The following is an 18966-nucleotide window of genomic DNA, read 5'->3' on the forward strand; positions in this document are numbered from 1 at the left end:
TGCCTGAAGATTTATTCCATGACATATGATGTTCGTTCTTTTGTATGTCTGTTTTGAGATTGTTTCGGTTGGGATTTTGTTTTATTTAGTACAAAAAAAACAACCGTTGAAAATTCAATACACCTGCAATTTTTTTTAAATAGGTTGAGAAACGCCATCACGATTCTTCTTCAATCACGTGATGATGACGTCATTTCTTCCAGCCGGGTCCGTGCCTATTTGGCTAACCACACAAGCTAACTGCGTTTAAGCTAACCGCAGCTAGCTGACACCCTCCTTCCTCATCCAGTAGCGACCGACTGACAGCGGCGGGCCACTGGCGAAAAGAGCCAGTGCCTCGATGCGTCTCTCGCGGGCAGGATGGCGGCCATGCGAAGCCTCTGAGCACCCTCCACCCAGCCGCTTCTTATTCTCCACCCACCATGCTTTAAATTCTTTAACAACGGTGTCCTTTCGTTCAGCGGTGACAAGACGGTAACCAGCGGTTTTTGTGGCGAGCTGGGCGGACGGCGGCGGCGTCAGCGAGTCCTCTCGCCTTTCTCTCGCCACGGCCGGAGGATGCTGAAGCTGTTCAGCGTTCTGGTTGTCGTCGGACTGGCCCTGGCGTGCTTCGCCTCCTGGCTGCTGGACAGCTACGACACGGCTTGGCACCCCAAGCGGAGCGTCCGGGATGGAAGCAGCCGGGGAAGCTCTTCTCCCTTTCCTGGGGACCAGCTGGATAATATTTTCTGGTTTGTACAGGTGGGAATGTTTATCATTTTTGAGTATGGTTATTTGGTTGGATCCCTTAACCACTCCGGTCGTAGGGACATCATTTTCCCGTAGTGTGCCTTGGGCAAGTACAGCCTGGTGGCACCCATCCCTCTCCAGGCTAACATATGTTTCCACCCGGTCTCGAACCAAGGACCTTTACATGTTACCATACCTGTCAACCTCCACGGCTCCATGCCCTTACAAACTGTCGTATTTTCCCTTACAAAATACAAAATAATCTTACACCATATTTTTTTTTCAAACGTGTTTATTTATGTAGTTTAACATGTTATATTGCACATGCGTTTCGTTATATAGAATAGAATATACCTTTATTGTCATTGTTACAAAATGGGTTAACATATTGTGACAACGAAATTGGGCATGACACTCCAGTTTCACACATTCAGGTAAAAAAGCCAAGAAGATAAAGGAACAGAGAAGATAAGGTTATAAAACAAGGAGGATAAGGTTATAGTTATAATTTACACAATATTTACACAGAAAATGTCGGCATATTATATATATTGTTAATTAACATTTTGTTGTGAGATCCTGAGTTGCTCGACATGAGTGAGGTTTACTATAAAAACAATTAAGTAGCTTGGACGTTCACTGTAGGAGGAAAAAATACATGCAAATATAAATAAGTAGAATAATACATTTTCTTATTCGAATTATGAATTCATTTTCTGCATTAAATTATTGTAGGTAATATACTGATTAAAGGGGTAACCACAAACCTGTCTTTTTTCTTTTTCTCATTTTATACTTTTTTTCTTAACTTCTTTATACAACATAATAACTCGTAATACAATGCATCAAAGCAAGTTTAATGAGTTGAGCCGAAAAAGCCGGTTCTCTAAAAAGAGACGGACTTCCTTTCACTACATCAAACTGCTCGCTCCGTTTGCAACGAAAAAAACGATACCATGATAGAGGCTATTCGTTTGACTTGATTGATTTTGCTGTTTCGTGATAGTCGGTGTATACCGGTTGGTACTCATAATTGACAAATTTGCGTTTTTCCGTACAGATTTTCTCGTACGTCGTACACGTCTTAAAATGCATAAGAAACGTACTTTGTACGGCCAAACCATACAGGTTGACAAGTATGTGTTACCTAATTGTTAAAGGTCTTTAATTAAAATATCTTCCCCAATTCCAGGAACAGGTTAAAAAAATACCCAATTGATTTTAATCACAATTAAAGGAACACTGTGTACAATGTTACCGCTAGATGTCGCTGGATTGTGTAGTGCAATCAAACGTGAGTGTTTCAAAGCACAAGGAAGAATACAAACTACAGAGACTCTAAGTCACTCGTGTCAAACTCATGGCTGAGAGAAGCACAAGAGAAAAATGAGCTGCAGTTTTAAAAGTGGCCACTGGATGTTAAGCACCTCCTGTAGCTGTTTTTGCTGATTACCATAATCAACCAGGGAACTTTAAGGAAACCCATTCCGATGTTATTGGACCTAAACTAATAGTCACGGAAACATTGTTTGAGGCAATATAAATAAATATGTAATCTGTGTCTTTGCTGAAGTTAAAGAGGCTCTAGCTCCTTTATACAATCGATAGAAATCTAACTGCAAACTTCCCATATTCAGATAAACATTTTAATTTAAAAGAGACTTAAATCATTAAATCAATCATTTGAATTAGTGTTTGAATGCTATTTTTTGTCCCTTAGCAATCTGCATGAGTTTCCCTGAGTTAAATAAACTGTAGTGGAAATGAATTAACTGTCTTTTTTTTTTAAATAAAAGCACAACTGATAAACACTACAAGAGATTAAATCTTAGTGAAGCAAAACAAATATTAATGGGAAAAAAACCCTCAACAATCGTCTCATGATCAAAATTCCCATCACGAAATCAAAATTTCTTGTGAGCCTCCAAAAAGACCCCAGCCGTCCAGCTAAGGCACACATTTGCTTCCATTAATTAATAGTCCGGCCCTGTGAGAATGATTTTTCTGGCCCCTGAGCTAAAAGGAGTTTGACACCTCTGCTCCAAGTGGTCCAAAAATTATTTTAAGTTTTTTGCCCAGCCTTTCACAAGTTTTTTTTTTTTTGGGGTTACCTGTAGCAGCAAGATGGCAGACAATTATGTCGGCTCCCTGTAGGTGTGCCGCGTTTTATGTAAAATAAATACAAATTTATCGGCCCGGGTGTGTTTAAAAAGTAGACCTTTATGTATATTAGATTATTTTTCAAATCAATATATTTAATAAATTACGGTTTTTACAACTAGGAGGAACCAAATAATACACAATGTCCCTATTTTTTAAAATGTACTAATCATTAACAATTATTTTAGTTTAAAATTATTCTAATCCTGTTTAGAAATAGTGTTTCTTTCCCCCGCATGCTCATTTTTATTTCCGGGTTGTGAGACAAGTGGTTTGTCAAACTTAAAAGCGAAGATGAGCAGTTCCTTCGAAGATTTATTACAGAATATTGCGAGCAAAAATAAGCTACAGGCAATGGCTGTAGGAATTCAAAAATGCAAACCCGGAGGTGGTTTACTGATGCGTTTTTAGTTTAGCAGACACCTAAATCAAGGAGATAAGGAATTTTGAGCTTCAAAAAAGAACAGCATAGGACTCAAGATTAAAAAAATACAACTTGTCGTCCGTTGAGTCCTTTCTTTTTATTAAAACTAGGTTGAAAGCATATCTGCCCCAAATGGTTTGGATACTCAAAGAACATCAGCATTAATGGCCAAGAACGAGAATGATGTAAAAAAATGGATTAAATAGTCAAAATAGTGTACAACATTGCTCAATAACAAAGTAAAAACAACCCTGGCTTCCTAAATATTTTTACTTTGCACGTGTCCAATATGAAAAACAGAACCACATTCTTTATTGTAAGCAATAAGAATCAAAGCAAATTAAAAAAAAAAAAACATTTAATGATTTACTAACATCAAAGAGTCCTTTAAAAAACCCAAAAGTATTTCAGCGCTTTCCGTTCAATTTCACACCAAAAATGGCTCATTTTTAGCAACTGACACCAATTTGTTTTTGTTTACTAAATATACATAAAGTTATGCTTACGAACATGTTTTATCTGGATATTCCAAACTAAAGGTTAAGTCTTCTAAAATGCATTATGGCATCAGGAAGGCTGTGGTATACATTCTGACCTTTGAACTCTGTGACTGGCATGACAATTGTATGGCAGATGTGCTAACTGTTAGCTTAGGTTGACCGCAATAAATCCATTTCCGTTGTTGTAGTTTAGTGGCTAAGCAAGAATTCTGATTCGGTGACAAACAGCTTAGTGAAAGTAGAATTGTGTCAGGGGAAATGCCGGTAGACTTTGCCCCCTTGTGTAACAACAAAACATGCCAATAGTTTGGCACTTTTTTGCTGGTCGGTGATCTATAGCAGTGGTGTCCAACCTTTTCTTTACCATGGACCGGCTTCATGTCTGACAATATTTTCACGGTCTGGACCAAAGTCTGCATTAAACTTGTACATACTTGTTCCCATTATAATAATTGTAAAAATAGCAATAATTACTAAAATAACTACAACAATTACAATAACAATAATAATATATTGTATTATACAATCTTATGCAAGATTTGGGTGTTCCTTATCATCGCACCAACATCACATGCCATAATACATTTTTAGCCAATTTACTGCAACACACTCTGGACGCTATAGTGAAGAGAAAATTGCTTCAAATTATATTTATTAGGTACAGAATATAATTACCGATTCAACCAGGAGATAGTGATCATGGTGTCCTCCCCAGAATTAATTCGAAATAGCCTCATATTGTGTAACTGTCCGCGCGTCTGCTTTTAAAGAGTGATGAAGTCACATTCTTTGAGGCTTTTCAAAATAAAGATCTCCAATTGTTATAATAACTATAATTGTTGGTAATGGTCAACATTTTATTTTAGACTCACTGTGAAATAATTCCTGGCATGAACATGACACACAGATGCAGATCAATCTTTTGATGTATTGAAGGTGCGTTCATAGGGTTATGTTATGGATAAGAAGTCAATTTTAAATAAAGTAAACAGTACAATGTAAAAACATTTAACAGTACAAAAATGAAATCAAGTAATAATACTACTATAATAATTATAATCGCAGCATATATTGCAGAGGGGGAAAAATGACAATATATTTGTCAATTGTGATTATTTGTGTGACAATCCTGGTCTATATCAAGGGTGTCAAACTCATTTTAACTCGGGGGGCCACACAATAGAACAAATATTCTCTTGGGGGCAGGACTAGTCGATTGAGGAGAGAGAAAAAAAAGACAGAAATAAGAGAGAGAGAGAGAGGAAAAATAAAATAAATACAACTACAGCAGCGTCTTTGTGAGAGGCACCTGGCTTTGGCAACATCAAGTGGACATATTTCAACCTGCAGCTTGTTTTTCTCTTGCGCCTCCCTCAGCGTTATCTCATGGGCCAGATTCTATCCCTATGCGGGCCTGATCCGGCCCGCGGGCCGCCTGACACCCATGGTGTATATAATGATGATTTGGACTTCGAAGGACTAAGTAAATTTTAAGTTGGTGTTGTGTTCATTGTTGTGGCTAAATGATTTGAATCATGACCACATGTATTCAACAACATTTGAAACTTTTAATGCTTAGTTTGAGCTAAGCAATAGTCAAACAAAATTTTATACAGATTTTTTAAAGTAAAGAATTAGGGGTCGCACATTATACACAAATAAATACGTTATTATCTCCATATCCTTCTCATCTTTTTAAGCTCCTACCCATTTTTATGCCGGAATAATGAAACTCTTTTTTGTTTCTGCGGGGGCCAGTACCAAACCATTCACGGCCCAGTACCGGTCCGAGGCCTTGTGGTTGGGGACCAAGCATTTACACAGTTCACATGAGTTTTTCTAGTAATAACGTCCAGTCATCTGTGATATCGTTTTAAAAAAAATTAAAGATAAAGACACTTGTTACAGATGCCACGTCTGCTCTTGTAGGTGTCCGATATCCACATCAGCCGATTCCACGACCCCAGACGTATTCCCGACTTTGAAAAGTTCTGCACTGACACCATCGACGTCATCAAACCATCGCTTGTGCTCGCGACTGGTGAAAATAACAGAAAAACACTAACGGACACCCGCCAAGTTGGATATTCACGACGAAATGTCTTCTCTTAAAGGGGACTTGACCGATGCCAAAACGGAAAGCAAGGTGGGCTCGCTCCAGCACGAGGTAGAGTGGCAGGCCTACCACAACATCCTCAAGAGGTCCGGCGTGATGGAGCGAACGCGTTGGATTGACATCCGGGGAAATCATGGTAATGCATCACATTGAATGAATGAAAACTTTATTTCGACCATTAAAATAAAAACAGGACAAAAACAATGAGTCAACAACAAAATAATGTTACATAACATGTTCGAAAAGGGGTAGTCAGAAGCAGATGTTTATTTTCCTTACCCCTTTTTCTTCCCTATTAAATACATTTTACAAATCCTCTTCTCCTCTTGTGTCTAATATAACAAAATCTCATGGATATACTTATTACATACATCAGATATCAATAATTATAATAATTACAATAATCACATATTTTATACACTAATCTTTGTAATACCCATCCCTCAACGTCATAATGCCACTAGTTACCAAACATCACTGCGGCACCAATGATAATAACAACAATAAAAATGAAAATAATATTTATAATAACAGTTATGATATTATAGCAACAATAACAACAAAGTTAACCATAGTTTTAAACGCAGTATTTCCAATCTCACTCATATCCCATTTTCTTCATCCCTGTATTTCGCCAGTAATGCTTTTTTGTATTTAAATTTTAAGACATGGATAGTTGGACATTGTTTGATCTCATCTTGTAAATTATTCCAAAGTTTGTCCTGGTTGTTCTCACCTTTGGGATTTTGAATTAACTACAGCCCCTCAAGTTATAATTTCCCTCTTTCTGCACTTTGTCAACCAAACTTCACTTAGTTACTCAAAACAGGTTCTTGTAAATGAGAAACAAATATGTGTCTCCCCTTAAAATGTCTCAACAGTTGACAACTGCACATGAACCTGGTAGTATTTTTTATTTTTTTACTCTAGCCCTGAAACAGGAAATGGTTGCATTTCTCAACCTCTTGCTGGATTAACCACTCCTGAAAGTGAAACCAGATCTCCAGACACAAATGAGGAAGGGACATCCTGTCCTTTTATACTGCAATTAGGGGTTGAAAGATTTGCTGTAATGTGAGCTTGCCTCATTTGTCTGATTTTAAAATCTCTCACTGAAGACAGGTTCTGTCTCCCTTTATTATTTTTATTATGTCTTCCGAAGGAAATATCCTATGAAACAAAAGATTGATCTTAACAACGCAGCTATGTTTTTGTTGTTTGTCTCTTGTCTTTGAATATGAACCATCAAATAACCTGCCGCTTACATAACTAACCAACAGATGGACTATATATTAATCTATTGTAGCAGATCTTCTAAAAAGAAAACCAAAGGTCTAAGAAAATCAATGGAAATATTATCATTTGTTTTAAATTACCTTAAAACTGAATTTGAAAACTATCTTTAACGTTAATAAGAAAAAATCTTTGAATTTATACTGTGTGATTGTTTTTTACTAGTACTGTATTACTGTTTTAATTTATATTTATATCCATTTTATATAATATAAAGATATTGAATATATTATACAATAACAATATATATTTATGCATAAATATTATTGCTATTCTTTTGATTATTTTAATTATTTACATTATTATTTATCCGTATTAATATTAAATAGATTTACCTATTTTGTTTTATTGTTGTTTTAATGCTATTTTTTTAATAGGGAGTTTAACTACAAGAAATGGAACACTATGTCTAGGAAAGAGGAAAAATAACATGTGAAGGGTTAAATTAGCAGGACCTAAAGAAAAAAAAGCGCCCAAACGTACTCTGGGAATTCATTTGAAACAGCAAAAAAGTGCATTGTTCTTTTATTCAAGTGCACCCCCCAACGTATATTTCTTATTTTTTGATATTAAAAAAAGAGTTAGCTTTTTTAAAAGATTATTTGGAAGTTGGACAGTCACAAGAATATCATCGTTTACAGGGGAATTTTGTGGATTTTTCTTTACAGGACAGCAACGATACATTTTATATTGACAGGTTTATAGAACAATTGCTTTTTACTCTTTTAATAAACCATTGAGAGACTTGAGATAATGAAGAAAAATAATATCAATAATTTGTTTTACATGCTGAAACGTGTTATTATTACATAATAAAGTTATAAATATTTGTCTTGTTTTCCCCAGACGCCTTCAACATCATGTCGCTGAACAGTGTCAACAACTATTACCGGTGAGTATTGCCACTTTTGAAAAAGTAGAGCAACCGATTTAATGTACCGGTTTCTTTGTGTTCCTTAGAAAATACTCAGCCAATCAGAGGGTGGGTTCCTTCCATTACGTGCACAGCACGCCTTTCGGGAATTACTCTTTTGTGTGCGCTGATGCCACGCTGACGCCAGGGCCAAAGAGGCCGTACAATTTCTTCGGGATTCTCAATAAGGTGAGCAGCAGAATTCCACATAAAACACCGGAGGTTCTTCAGCAGTATGCTGATGGGAAATTACACTATGCACGATATTGTTTCTTCTGCCTAAAGAATGAACTCAGATTAGTAAGATATTGTTGTGCAGACTCAGATGGAGGTACTGGACTTGTTTAGAGCCGAGAGTCTCAAAAGCAACCAGTCAATCTGGTTTGGCCACTATACCACCTCCACCATTGTGTCTCCGTCTCCAGGCGTGCGAGAGCTCATGAGGTGAAGGGTCATTAGGAAAACAAACCTTTTTTTAGAGTGCATCATTGTGGATTAATGGTTTGTCCTGCTCGCAGGTCAGCTGTGGCTTACCTGTGCGGCCACCTGCACACACTGGGCGGCTTGATGCCCGTCCTGCACAGTCGCCATTCCCAAGGCACATTGGAACTGGAACTTGGGGACTGGATGGACAATCGCAGGTAAGCTTAGATGACCATCTCAAATTTGTTTGCGAGGATCTACATCTCATTCATTGCAATTTTGTTGGTTTTATTTCCTTTTTCCCCCCTAGTAATGGGTCCCAAGAAAGTTAGTGATTACGGGAAAAAAGTGACAACCATCAAGTCTTTGAAGGAAATAATTGCGAAATACCAAAATGGTGTTTGAGTGCCATTAAAGTGCAGCTGTAAGGGATTGTAAATGGTTCAAAAATGTAAAATTTTTGTTTTTACCAGTGTATTTATCTTTATTATCTACATAAATTAATAATTATCGCTGTTTTGGTATAAATTGTATGAATATTTTGTATTTATTTTAGTATGTGGCTATTTAAAAGCAGTTTTAAGGGGTCACTTATATGCGATGTAGGCTTATGTGCAAGTATATTCGGTACTTGAAGTCATTGTGGTTTTGCGAGTCATTTTGATTTTTGAAAAATCCCAAATGAATTTAGTCAATCTCTTCTTTAAAGTGCACAATCCTTTCATTCGATAAATTGGATAAGTGTATTTTTTTTTTTCCTGATTTAGGTCGCAGATTATCATCAGGGTGGAATGCTGGGTCTCTGGTCAGAATCACAGCCTCTAATGCAAGTGAACTGTTACTGTGACAGGTACAGAGTTCTGGCCTTCGACCACGACCTACTGAGTTTCTCAGACTTGAGGTTTGAAAAGTGGCCAGCGGTGGTCATCACTAATCCCAAGGATGCGCAGTACCTGCATCCGGGCTTGGAACCCTTGGACCGCATACGGAAGTCTACACACATCAGGTGGGGCTCTTGTTTTAGGGATGGTTTCGTACGAATACCATATATTTGTATGAGTGTTCATACCAGCCTTTCACACAATAGCTGTGCTTGTGACAGTGGGCAATATCATTTAGAGGTAAGATTGGGCCTAAAAAAATCTAGCCCGACCAGGTCCGCGGGTATTGAAACCCGACAAGTTGATTTGAGGGACCGAGTGCTACGCAAACCTGAATTGTCATATTGTATTTAAAAATGCTATTAAAAATTTTCAAAAAAGTCCTCAAAAAAATTATTAGTGCGCGAGAGAAGCCCGGCCCGGCCACACCCAAATTTAAATGATTGACATTTTCCAACCGACCCATTTAAAGAATGTGAACTAGACATTAGAGAATAACTTGCCATTACCTTAATGTGGTGAGTGGGTCTATCTCTTAACCACTAGAGTTGTAGTGGGACCATATCCTGTTGTGTGCCATCTATCTTCAAGCCAATAAATGTTTCCACCCGGTCTTTAACCAGGGTCCTATCGTGTGTTAGTCGAAGGTGCATGAATTTTTTTTTTTCTAAATCAAATACCACCCATTTCTTTGCAGAAGGAAGAAAATGTTTTATACCAATGGTATCTGAACATAGTATGGGTAAAGATGACTGTTGAATAGTTCAGTACTAATATTAGTTTAAAATCAATTTACCTAACATCCTTACTTTTATTACCCTTACATACATTTTAAAATGCATACCTAGGTAATATATTAGTCAAAAAATCTTAAATGTAATAGAATATTCGTTTTTCACAAATTGCATTCGATCAAAATAATCTTTTTTTTTTTATATGTTGATGGATTTAAATCTATATTTGTATTTTTTTCTCTTATTTTCACTAATTATAATAATTGAAAGCATGCACTCCATTTTTTGTATATGTTTTGAAATTTATTTCAATGTTAATTCAATTATTTTGAGAATATTGCCAGACATTAAACCGGTCCGTGGTACAGAAATGGTTGCCGATAACTGTATTTAATAATGTTAATTGTTGTATTATTTTTTTAATTATGTTCTATGTTTTACTTATACAATAATTATATTAATTTAGACATAAGGATTTAATTACAAATATTTTTTCAATATATGTGCTTTTAAAAAAAATGAATTTATGGAATGTAATAATGTCTCTCCACAGGATTTTAGCATTCTCTGATGCTGCTATCACAGCGGTGCATGTCATCATAGATGGTAAGGTGTTGGGCAATTGCCACCCTGCCGGTGGCCCCCTCTACGTGCTGCACTGGGACCCGTCGCAATACCTCAACGGGATGCACAACATCCGAGTTGAGGTGGAGGTCAGTCAATGTCACATCAATGTGTCTCCTGAGACTTGACCTCGTCGAGAATCGCTATAACGAATGACCTTCGAATGGGTATCGAGAGAAATGTTTTGATAACCAGAGAAGGAAACGGCAGAAATCTTGAAATTAAGAAAAAAAAATATGCTCAATATTGTATTGCAATATTATTTTAAATGTGATGTGCAGAATGTAAATAAGGTAAAATTTTAGCCACATTATTATATTATCAAATATTAGATATGCAAAAAAAAGACTGTTAAAATGGTGAATAAAAATACAACCCCAAAACCTTTTAGTAATGCCACAAAATAAAAGAAATTGATCAGTCGAAAAATGAAGAAACATTCGTATTGTTTTAGACCAGTGGTTCTCAAATATTTTCTGTCACGCCTGCCCTCAGAAGAATAAGTCCTCCTAAAGCCCCCCAGAAGTCTGTTTCCTCGTCTGGGTTATTTGATTTTTTTTCATGGGGTCACTTAAAGGGTCTGCTCCAATTCACATCTGCAATTCATACTCAATGCTTATACAGACGCTGCCCTACTTACGAACGAGGTCGTTCGTAAGTTGAATTTGTTCGTAAGTTGCTTCAGTGCTATACTTTGTATGTTTAAGGTTTATATAAGTATGTTAAAGGCTTAAAGTGAACTGTATCTTACTTTTGGAAGATGAGCTTCAAGAGTTAAGCGACGTCCTCCTCCATGGTAAAAAGTGACCCAAAAAAAGCGTTCCAACCATTTTCTCAACCGCATCAAGCTTTCTTATTCCACTTTCATTTCAAAAGAAACGGCTCGCCTCTTTACACTTTACGCCAACTATATTGAATAGATGCACGAGATATTGAACAACAAAAATGTCAAAGCTTTTAATGTGCTGAAGAAAGTATGGACATAGACAGTATAGAATGTTCACACACGGACTCTGAAGAAGCAGATTTTTTTACTTGCTCAGTGACCTCTCACAGCGCCACACGCAGGTAGCCGCGGAAAGAAGCACCACAGTACTGTCCTGTACTCGGAAAAAGGTGCAGACAATACAAAATCTAACTTACAGCAATGTCTGGATAGTTTTCGAAATCCCCAAGAAAATGATCGTATCTACCGAATGGTCGTAAGTAGCGTCTGGACTCACAGCATGGAGGTTAAATGTAAACAAAACACTGCCAATGAGAGTGACACTGCTTCCTAGTGTATTGGAGATGCAATTGCACTTGATTCTTTAGAAAGAAAAAAAAAAAAACATTGAGGTCAAACACGCCCGCGCCCCCCTTGACGGAGCTTTGCGACCCCTAGGGGGGCCGCCTGACTATTTAAGAACCACATTTTAGACCAGGGGTCAGCAACCTTTTCGGTGTGGTTTAAATGTCCTTTTCAAATCAGTGTGCCACACCAAGATTAATGACTCACACAACAATTTGTTTTTTATATCCAACAGAGCTGTCATTTTACACCAGTCCGAATATTCAACATGAATATACATTAACTGACCAATTTATCTTCCACTATTCTTGTTCATCAACAAACTAAATTTTGAAAAAAAAAAAAAAAAAAAAATCATTACGTTGCCATGCGCTCGCATACCACTGGTTAACCCCTTGCGTGCCACTGCTGGCACGGGTGCAATAGGTTGTTGACCCCTGGTTTAGACTAACTACAAAAAATGTTCCATGAGTGTAAAAGTAAAACATTTTATCTAAATTAATTGATGGACTTTTTATAACATAATGAATCTATTAAACTTTTCCTTTACTTTAAACTATTGAAATGCTGGTCATTTTCACGCTTCAATTGTTATCACATTTCTGTAACAGTTCATGAATGCATACTAATTATTTTTGGTTGAATCAAAATAACACATTTGACTTTATTTAGGAAATAAATTAATATTCTAATACTTATAGTATTCTACACTAATACTAAGAACATATTTACAAATAATTTCAGAGTGGAGTCAAATAACGTAGATGGCTGTGAATGAGTTGAGGGCCAATCTGTTAACTCCAAATAAACAAATAATTAATGTTAATTAAAAAAGTATTTCTTTTATTTTTGTTGAATTAGGATTCTTTGGGCCGCCACAGTGCACGGGAGCAACATTTCTCGCTGTCCGCGGATGGCGTGACCCCGAGCTTCGGCTTCGCGCAGTCCTTTATCCTGCTGACGGATCATTATGTTGTCGGCCGGGCGGCCTTTGCCTTCACAATGCTGCTCAACGTGGGCCTGCTGCTGTCCTTCAGGTTCATGCGCCATTTCCCAGCCGGTCGAGGTGAGTCCAAACAGCTGCCCAAATATTTTATTCAACAGGATTCAATATATTGAATTTCTGGCGTTTCTAGGATGGACATCACAAGCTTGCATGTCACTACGGCTGGTCAGTAAGGTGGACTCCTTCTACTACTCTCTGCTGCTCTTCAACCTGTGCACCGCTTTAGGTGAGTGGAGACACTTGACGATGAGGCAAAACCAGAAATTTAAATCTAAGCTGAGTAGCTTGAGATGTTCTCATGATTGTTGCACTTCATCCTTTCAGGGCCATGGTTCATTGGCGAGCTGATTGATGGCCACAGCGGTGCCTGTTTTGCCTTTGGGGTGTTCATCAATGGACACTTTCTGGAGGGAAGCCTCACTTATGTTGTGGGCGTCATTCAGGTAGGCACCAGATTAATACTGTAAAAACTGCATAAATGTATAAATCAACTTGAGGTTACATCCAATTGACCACCGGGATGGGTTCCAACCAAACCGTCCTAAATGGGTGTCATCTGCTTTCTATTTACGGAGTGTAGTGGTAAATTGCTGGCTGTCAAAATTATCATACATTTTGCCGGGTTGCAACGTGCTGTGGTGCCATACATTGAATAAAATAATAATAATAAAAAGCTTGATAAAAGCAAGTTTGCTGGGGGAATAAGGAACGTTGGATGTACGCCAATCACATCGTAAATCCGGGGTTACCAGTATGTCTGCATACTATTGGTGCATTATATATAAAATAGTAATAAAATTACACAGTAAACAAGGCCTTTATAAGTCCATAACTGGCATTTTACCCCTAAAAATTAAGAAATGCACATAAGATTTTTTTTATCACTCCAAGCCTTGAATGCTGATGTATTTTTATGATTCAGATTCAGATTCAGATTCAGATCTACTTTATTGTCATTCTAGTACACGTGTATACAGAACGAAATGTCGATGGATCTGACTCCCACAGTTTCCCTCAGTGTCTTCAGTGTACAGATATAAATAAAGCTGTATTGTGTTATTTACCATAGTGCCGATAGTGCAAGAAGAGACGCTAACCAGATGTGCAAGATGGGCAGTCAGGTTAACAAGTCAGGTACACAGTACCATTATATTGTAAACAATAACACTGTAAGTAATAACACTGTAAGTAACAATAGTGCAGAGATCAAATGTGCAAGGAGTGGCAAGCTATAAAAAAACTGCCACTAGTGCAAAAGTCAAATTAGCAGCCGTTTAGATTTAAGTTAACTATATGTTAGATTGACCATTTAACAGTCTAATGGCCAGGGGGACTAGACTATTGCGGAGCCTGGTGGTCCTGCACCGCACACTGCAGTACCTCTTCCCAGAGGCTAGCAGAGTGAATAGTCCATGATGGGGGTGAGAGGGGTCCCCGGTAATGTTCTTAGCATGGGATAAGCAGCGCTTCTGGCCAATGTCCTGAATGGAGGGAAGTGTAGTCCCGATTATTTTCTCCGCTGTCCTCGTTACCCTCCTCACACTACCCCAGTCGGTAGCGCTGCAGCCTCCACACCACACAGAGATACAGCTGGTCAGGATACTCTCTATGGTGCCCCTGTAGAATGTGATGAGGGATGGTGGGGGCAGGTGGGATTATTATTATTATTGAATAGGAACAAGCAAAATGCCTCGATGTTGCCGGGGCGATAGAAGATTGGATCCGGCTGCTTGGAGTGGTTGGCGGTTGGGGGCTGCAGTTCCCAATTTTGACCACCAGAGGGTGTTAAAAGCCCCACAAAAGCAGACCACACGAAAGCAGATGTTTATCAATTTTGTCTGTATTTATTGAGGGTACCTTGACACAATACCTAGCTAAAGACTCTCGCAAAAGCCAAAAGTATTTCACGAAAATGGGTTTAGCTGTTTCAGAGCTTATAAGTAACATACAAACACACACAAATCAGGATTTATGAAGTTATATATTATAATATACAGTATATAATAAACACAGGACGGCATGGCCCCACGGTGCAGAGGTCCAGTGTTTAATTCCAGGTACTGCAACCTCCCCATACAGAGCTTGCATGTACTCCCCGTGCCTGCGTGGGTTTCCTCTGGGTACTCTGGTCTCATTTAAAAAACATGCATGTCAGAATAATTGTCCGGTGCACATTTTTTCTAGGCTCCAGAGCCACATGTACATGAAAGCAAATGTTTATTGATTTTGTTGGTATTTATGGGGCGTCCCCTGACACGAAAACTCTCAAAAGACACTCCCTGAGGCCTAAAGTGCAACTGTATACATTTTCATGGAAATCTGCTCAGCCAGTCTGAGCCTATACGTCACATACGAGTACACACACTAGGGATCAACCGATGTTGGTTTTTCAGGGCGGATACGATTACAAGTATTGAAAGGAGGCCGATAACTGATATTTGGAGCAAATATTTATTTGCTGTAAAAGCTTGAAAATTGGTGTAAGAAATGTTTAATGAGGCAAAATAGAAAGAAAGAATATGTTTTACTAATTCAAATGAAGCTTAAATAGCTCTCAGAAACCTTTTACAGTAAATAAATTAGAATTTCATCACAACTAACATGGCTAAACTTTCACTTTAACCAAAAACTAACAGTGCGGGAAATAAAATTGGGATTAGCAGCAACTGGTATAGAGGTACATAAATACTTAAATAGCTCCCTAATAATAAATGAATATGTCAACACAACCAACGTGACTCAAATTAACTTTCACAATAAGTGCAAATCAATATCAACGGAGCTCACAAGATGAAAAGTGTGGGCACTCTTGTCTTAATGGCCGATTGACGAACTAATGTTATGGTAACAGCTAATCACTTAGCAGGTTCAGACCTAAGATCTTACCTCTAAGTAGGAGCAAAGGGGAGAAAGTCTTTGCTGCATCTTAGACTTAATAATCAAAAATAAATAAAAATGCCGATACCGCTATCCGTCAAATTTCCAAATTTTTGTGCCGATAATCAATCTACCTCTAACACACACTCGCACACAAATCGGAATTATAAATAAGTTTAGACTTACAAAAATAGATGTAAGATTTGGATATAGATTTGACAAACCTCTCCATAGTTTAGTGTATAAATAAAGGTCGACTCGACAAGAAATATGTAAACATAGAAAACAATGTATAAATATATTTACACATAAACTATCGCAAAATCCAAACTGATCCAATTCTTTATTTAGAAAAGTCATAATCCACATATTCCAACTCTAATTTCCTATCAACTATTTTTATTCTTTATTTACGTTCATTTTATTAAACTAAACACACTTTACAAAAATGTTTTCACATTTTTGAGAGTCCATTAAAAATGAAGGTTACTTCTATTTGAGGAAACCTAATCCTCATAATACAATTTCTTATCATTCTTTTCATTCATTAAGAAAGAACATAAATTTGTTCTCTTCGCCCCTTGCAGCTGCTCTTCTTCAACATGCCACTCACCCTGTACCTGTGCTGGAGCCTCCATCAACGTTGCCGTGGCAATACCTTCCGCTCGCTGTTGTTGCGCCCGGGCTGCCGCTGGCGGTGCCTGGCCATGCACTTAATCATGCTGCTGCTGCTGGCCTGGCAGGCCCACTCGTGCTATTTCCTGCTGGAGACGTACGGTTTTTGGGCCTTCCTCCTGTCGCCCGTGCGCACGTGGGCCCTCGGACTGAGCCTGACGCTGGTCTACCGCGCTTGGACGTGCCCCGTACCATCCTGGAGCTCCATGGCGGGAGGCGGGAACGGCAAGAGCGTCTCGCCATCCTCCTGACAGTAAACAGTCACTCTCGCTGTATTCACCGTTCACCTCTGTATTATTTACTGCATTATGCATGTTTTCAAGTGTAAAGCACTGCAGGGCACATTTCCGGGGAGTTGTGTACACCAGGGATTCTTAAACTGGAGTGTATAGCAGGGATAGCAAACTCAATTTGGCTCTTGGCCTGAATCTTTGGAATGATATAGTTACAACCGGGTTTCTGCGAAATACAGGGATGCCTTCACATTATGGTTATATTCCGATGTGACGTAGCGCAATTGTGTGATCGCAAGACACTGCCTTTTTTCCCCCTCAATGATTTATAGTTTTCTATGATTGGGCTGTTTTCCCCTTTGTTATTTGAGTGATTGGATTGTTCAGGCAACCGGAATTGTCAGTTTGGGTTTTAACGGCGCCAGACAAAGAAGCCAGGGCAAAGTTTGAAAGCAGCAAGCTATGTCACACACACCCACCTCAACCCTAACAAAGCTCCCCAAAAGAGGGCGCTGTTTTCTTAAGGTTAAAGCATGTCATTAGGATTAAGTATTCACAAAAAAACAAAGCTAGCAAAAAAACACACTATAAAAAAAACGCATCAAAAATGCAAAACCAGTCTAAAAAAAAAAAAATATATATATATATATATATATATTTTTTTTTTTTAATCGTGGAGCTCCACTTCACATACATATTGATATCAATCCTGACGGCAACAATAACAGCATTGATCAGTTGATAGACTTATTTTTCTCTGTACTCCCAAAACAAAAACAGCCAACTGGGAAAAAAGACTGAGCTTACCTTTGTCCCAACCCCATGACTGAACCCAATGACCGTCTAAACCAGGGGTGGGCAATTAATTTTTATCAGGGGCCGCATGAGAAACCTGAATTGTGTCAGAGGGCCACCAACTTTCTTTCTTTGTAAAATGCTCAAATTAAATATTTTGAATAGCTGATGCTGATAATCAGAAGAATATAGCACTCTGTAAATATTTATATTAGGCTATGTGAAATTGTGGTGTATTGGTTAAATAAGAAAAACAATCATTGAACCAGTGCAATTTATTTTTAACTTGTTAATTTCCACAAACAATAACTTGTAATGTTCTCCACCTCATGTTACCTCTTCAGTGACAATAATCCAGTCTGTTCTGGGCTTGAACAAGGGCATTGAAATCTGGCGGAATGTCTGAAGTGGCTATGCGAAGGACAGCTGAGAGGTGGTCATCAGACATAGAGGATCTATGTTTGGATTTATTAAACTTCATAACTGAGAATGTCTGTTCACAATGATAGGTAGATCCAAAGAGGACTAGGATCCTCTGAGCATGCTTCCTCAGGTGTGGAAAGTTCTCCTCTTTGAGGGAGGGGTAAAAATCCAGCAGTGAGACTGACTTGAAGTGATCTGCCAGAAGTGTGTCAGACTGCAGATCTATGAGTTCCATCTGAACTTCACAAACAAAATATGAATAAAATGACTACATTTTGTGCATGCTTGGGGAGTAATGGAATACATGGAACGGCAAAAATGATGTTGGCAATCTCATCTCATCAGCCGTACCGCTTATCCTCATTAGGGTCGCGGGGGGGCTGGAGCCCATCCCAGCCATCTCCGGGCAGTGGGCAGGGGACACCCTGAATTGGTTGCCAGCCAATCGCAGGGCACACAGGGACAGACAACTCATTCGCTCATTCACACCTAGGGACAATTTGGACCAGCCAATTCACCTGAAATGTATGTTTTTGGAATGTGGGAGGAAACCGGAGTGCCCGGAGGAAACCCACGCAAGCACGGGGAGAACATACAAACTCCGCACAGGAAGTCTGGAGCTGGATTTGAACCCACGACAGGTTCCCATGACATGAACTGTGCCGCACAAGCGCTAACCACTGCGCCGCCGTGCAAACTGTTTGGATTTATTTTCATTTTGTTTCTGTCGCATTTTGTTAGTTTTGCCAGAGATCAAAGCCAGGAGAGAAAGCTTACTACGTGCTGTGAGTCATAATATTATTCATATTTAGTTTATTTTGTCTTTTATTGGCATATTTGGTATTGGAGTAATCCAAAAGTAATTGAAA

At 38.4% G+C, this 18966-nt stretch overlaps 1 protein-coding gene across 1 annotated transcript; it reads left to right on the forward strand.

Annotated features, from left to right (window-relative positions):
* Window positions 1-219: 219 nt before the first annotated feature.
* On the forward strand, window positions 220-17663 carry tmem62 (transmembrane protein 62). Its single transcript, XM_088354884.1, has 13 exons — window positions 220-741; window positions 5743-5854; window positions 5928-6065; window positions 8069-8114; window positions 8183-8324; window positions 8455-8579; window positions 8654-8776; window positions 9409-9564; window positions 10727-10886; window positions 12950-13154; window positions 13225-13320; window positions 13419-13537; window positions 16559-17663. Exons 1-13 carry the CDS (start codon window positions 559-561, stop codon window positions 16895-16897), a joined length of 1944 nt encoding a protein of 647 aa, XP_088211010.1. The 5' UTR covers window positions 220-558; the 3' UTR covers window positions 16898-17663.
* The last annotated feature ends 1303 nt before the right edge of the window (window positions 17664-18966 follow it).

This window comes from Urocampus carinirostris, chromosome 15, assembly GCF_059441175.1.
Source record: "Urocampus carinirostris isolate Australia breed hairy pipefish chromosome 15, RoL_Ucar_1.0, whole genome shotgun sequence".
NCBI lineage: Eukaryota > Metazoa > Chordata > Actinopteri > Syngnathiformes > Syngnathidae > Urocampus > Urocampus carinirostris.

Excerpts from the sequence above, each read along its gene's own strand:
- tmem62 (XM_088354884.1), top strand. The coding sequence starts at position 559 with ATGCTGAAGCTGTTCAGCGTTCTGGTTGTCGTCGGACTGGCCCTGGCG. Across the intron at positions 6,066-8,068 it reads TGACATCCGGGGAAATCATG|ACGCCTTCAACATCATGTCG; the intron begins GTAATGCATCAC and ends TGTTTTCCCCAG. Across the intron at positions 13,538-16,558 it reads ATGTTGTGGGCGTCATTCAG|CTGCTCTTCTTCAACATGCC; the intron begins GTAGGCACCAGA and ends CGCCCCTTGCAG.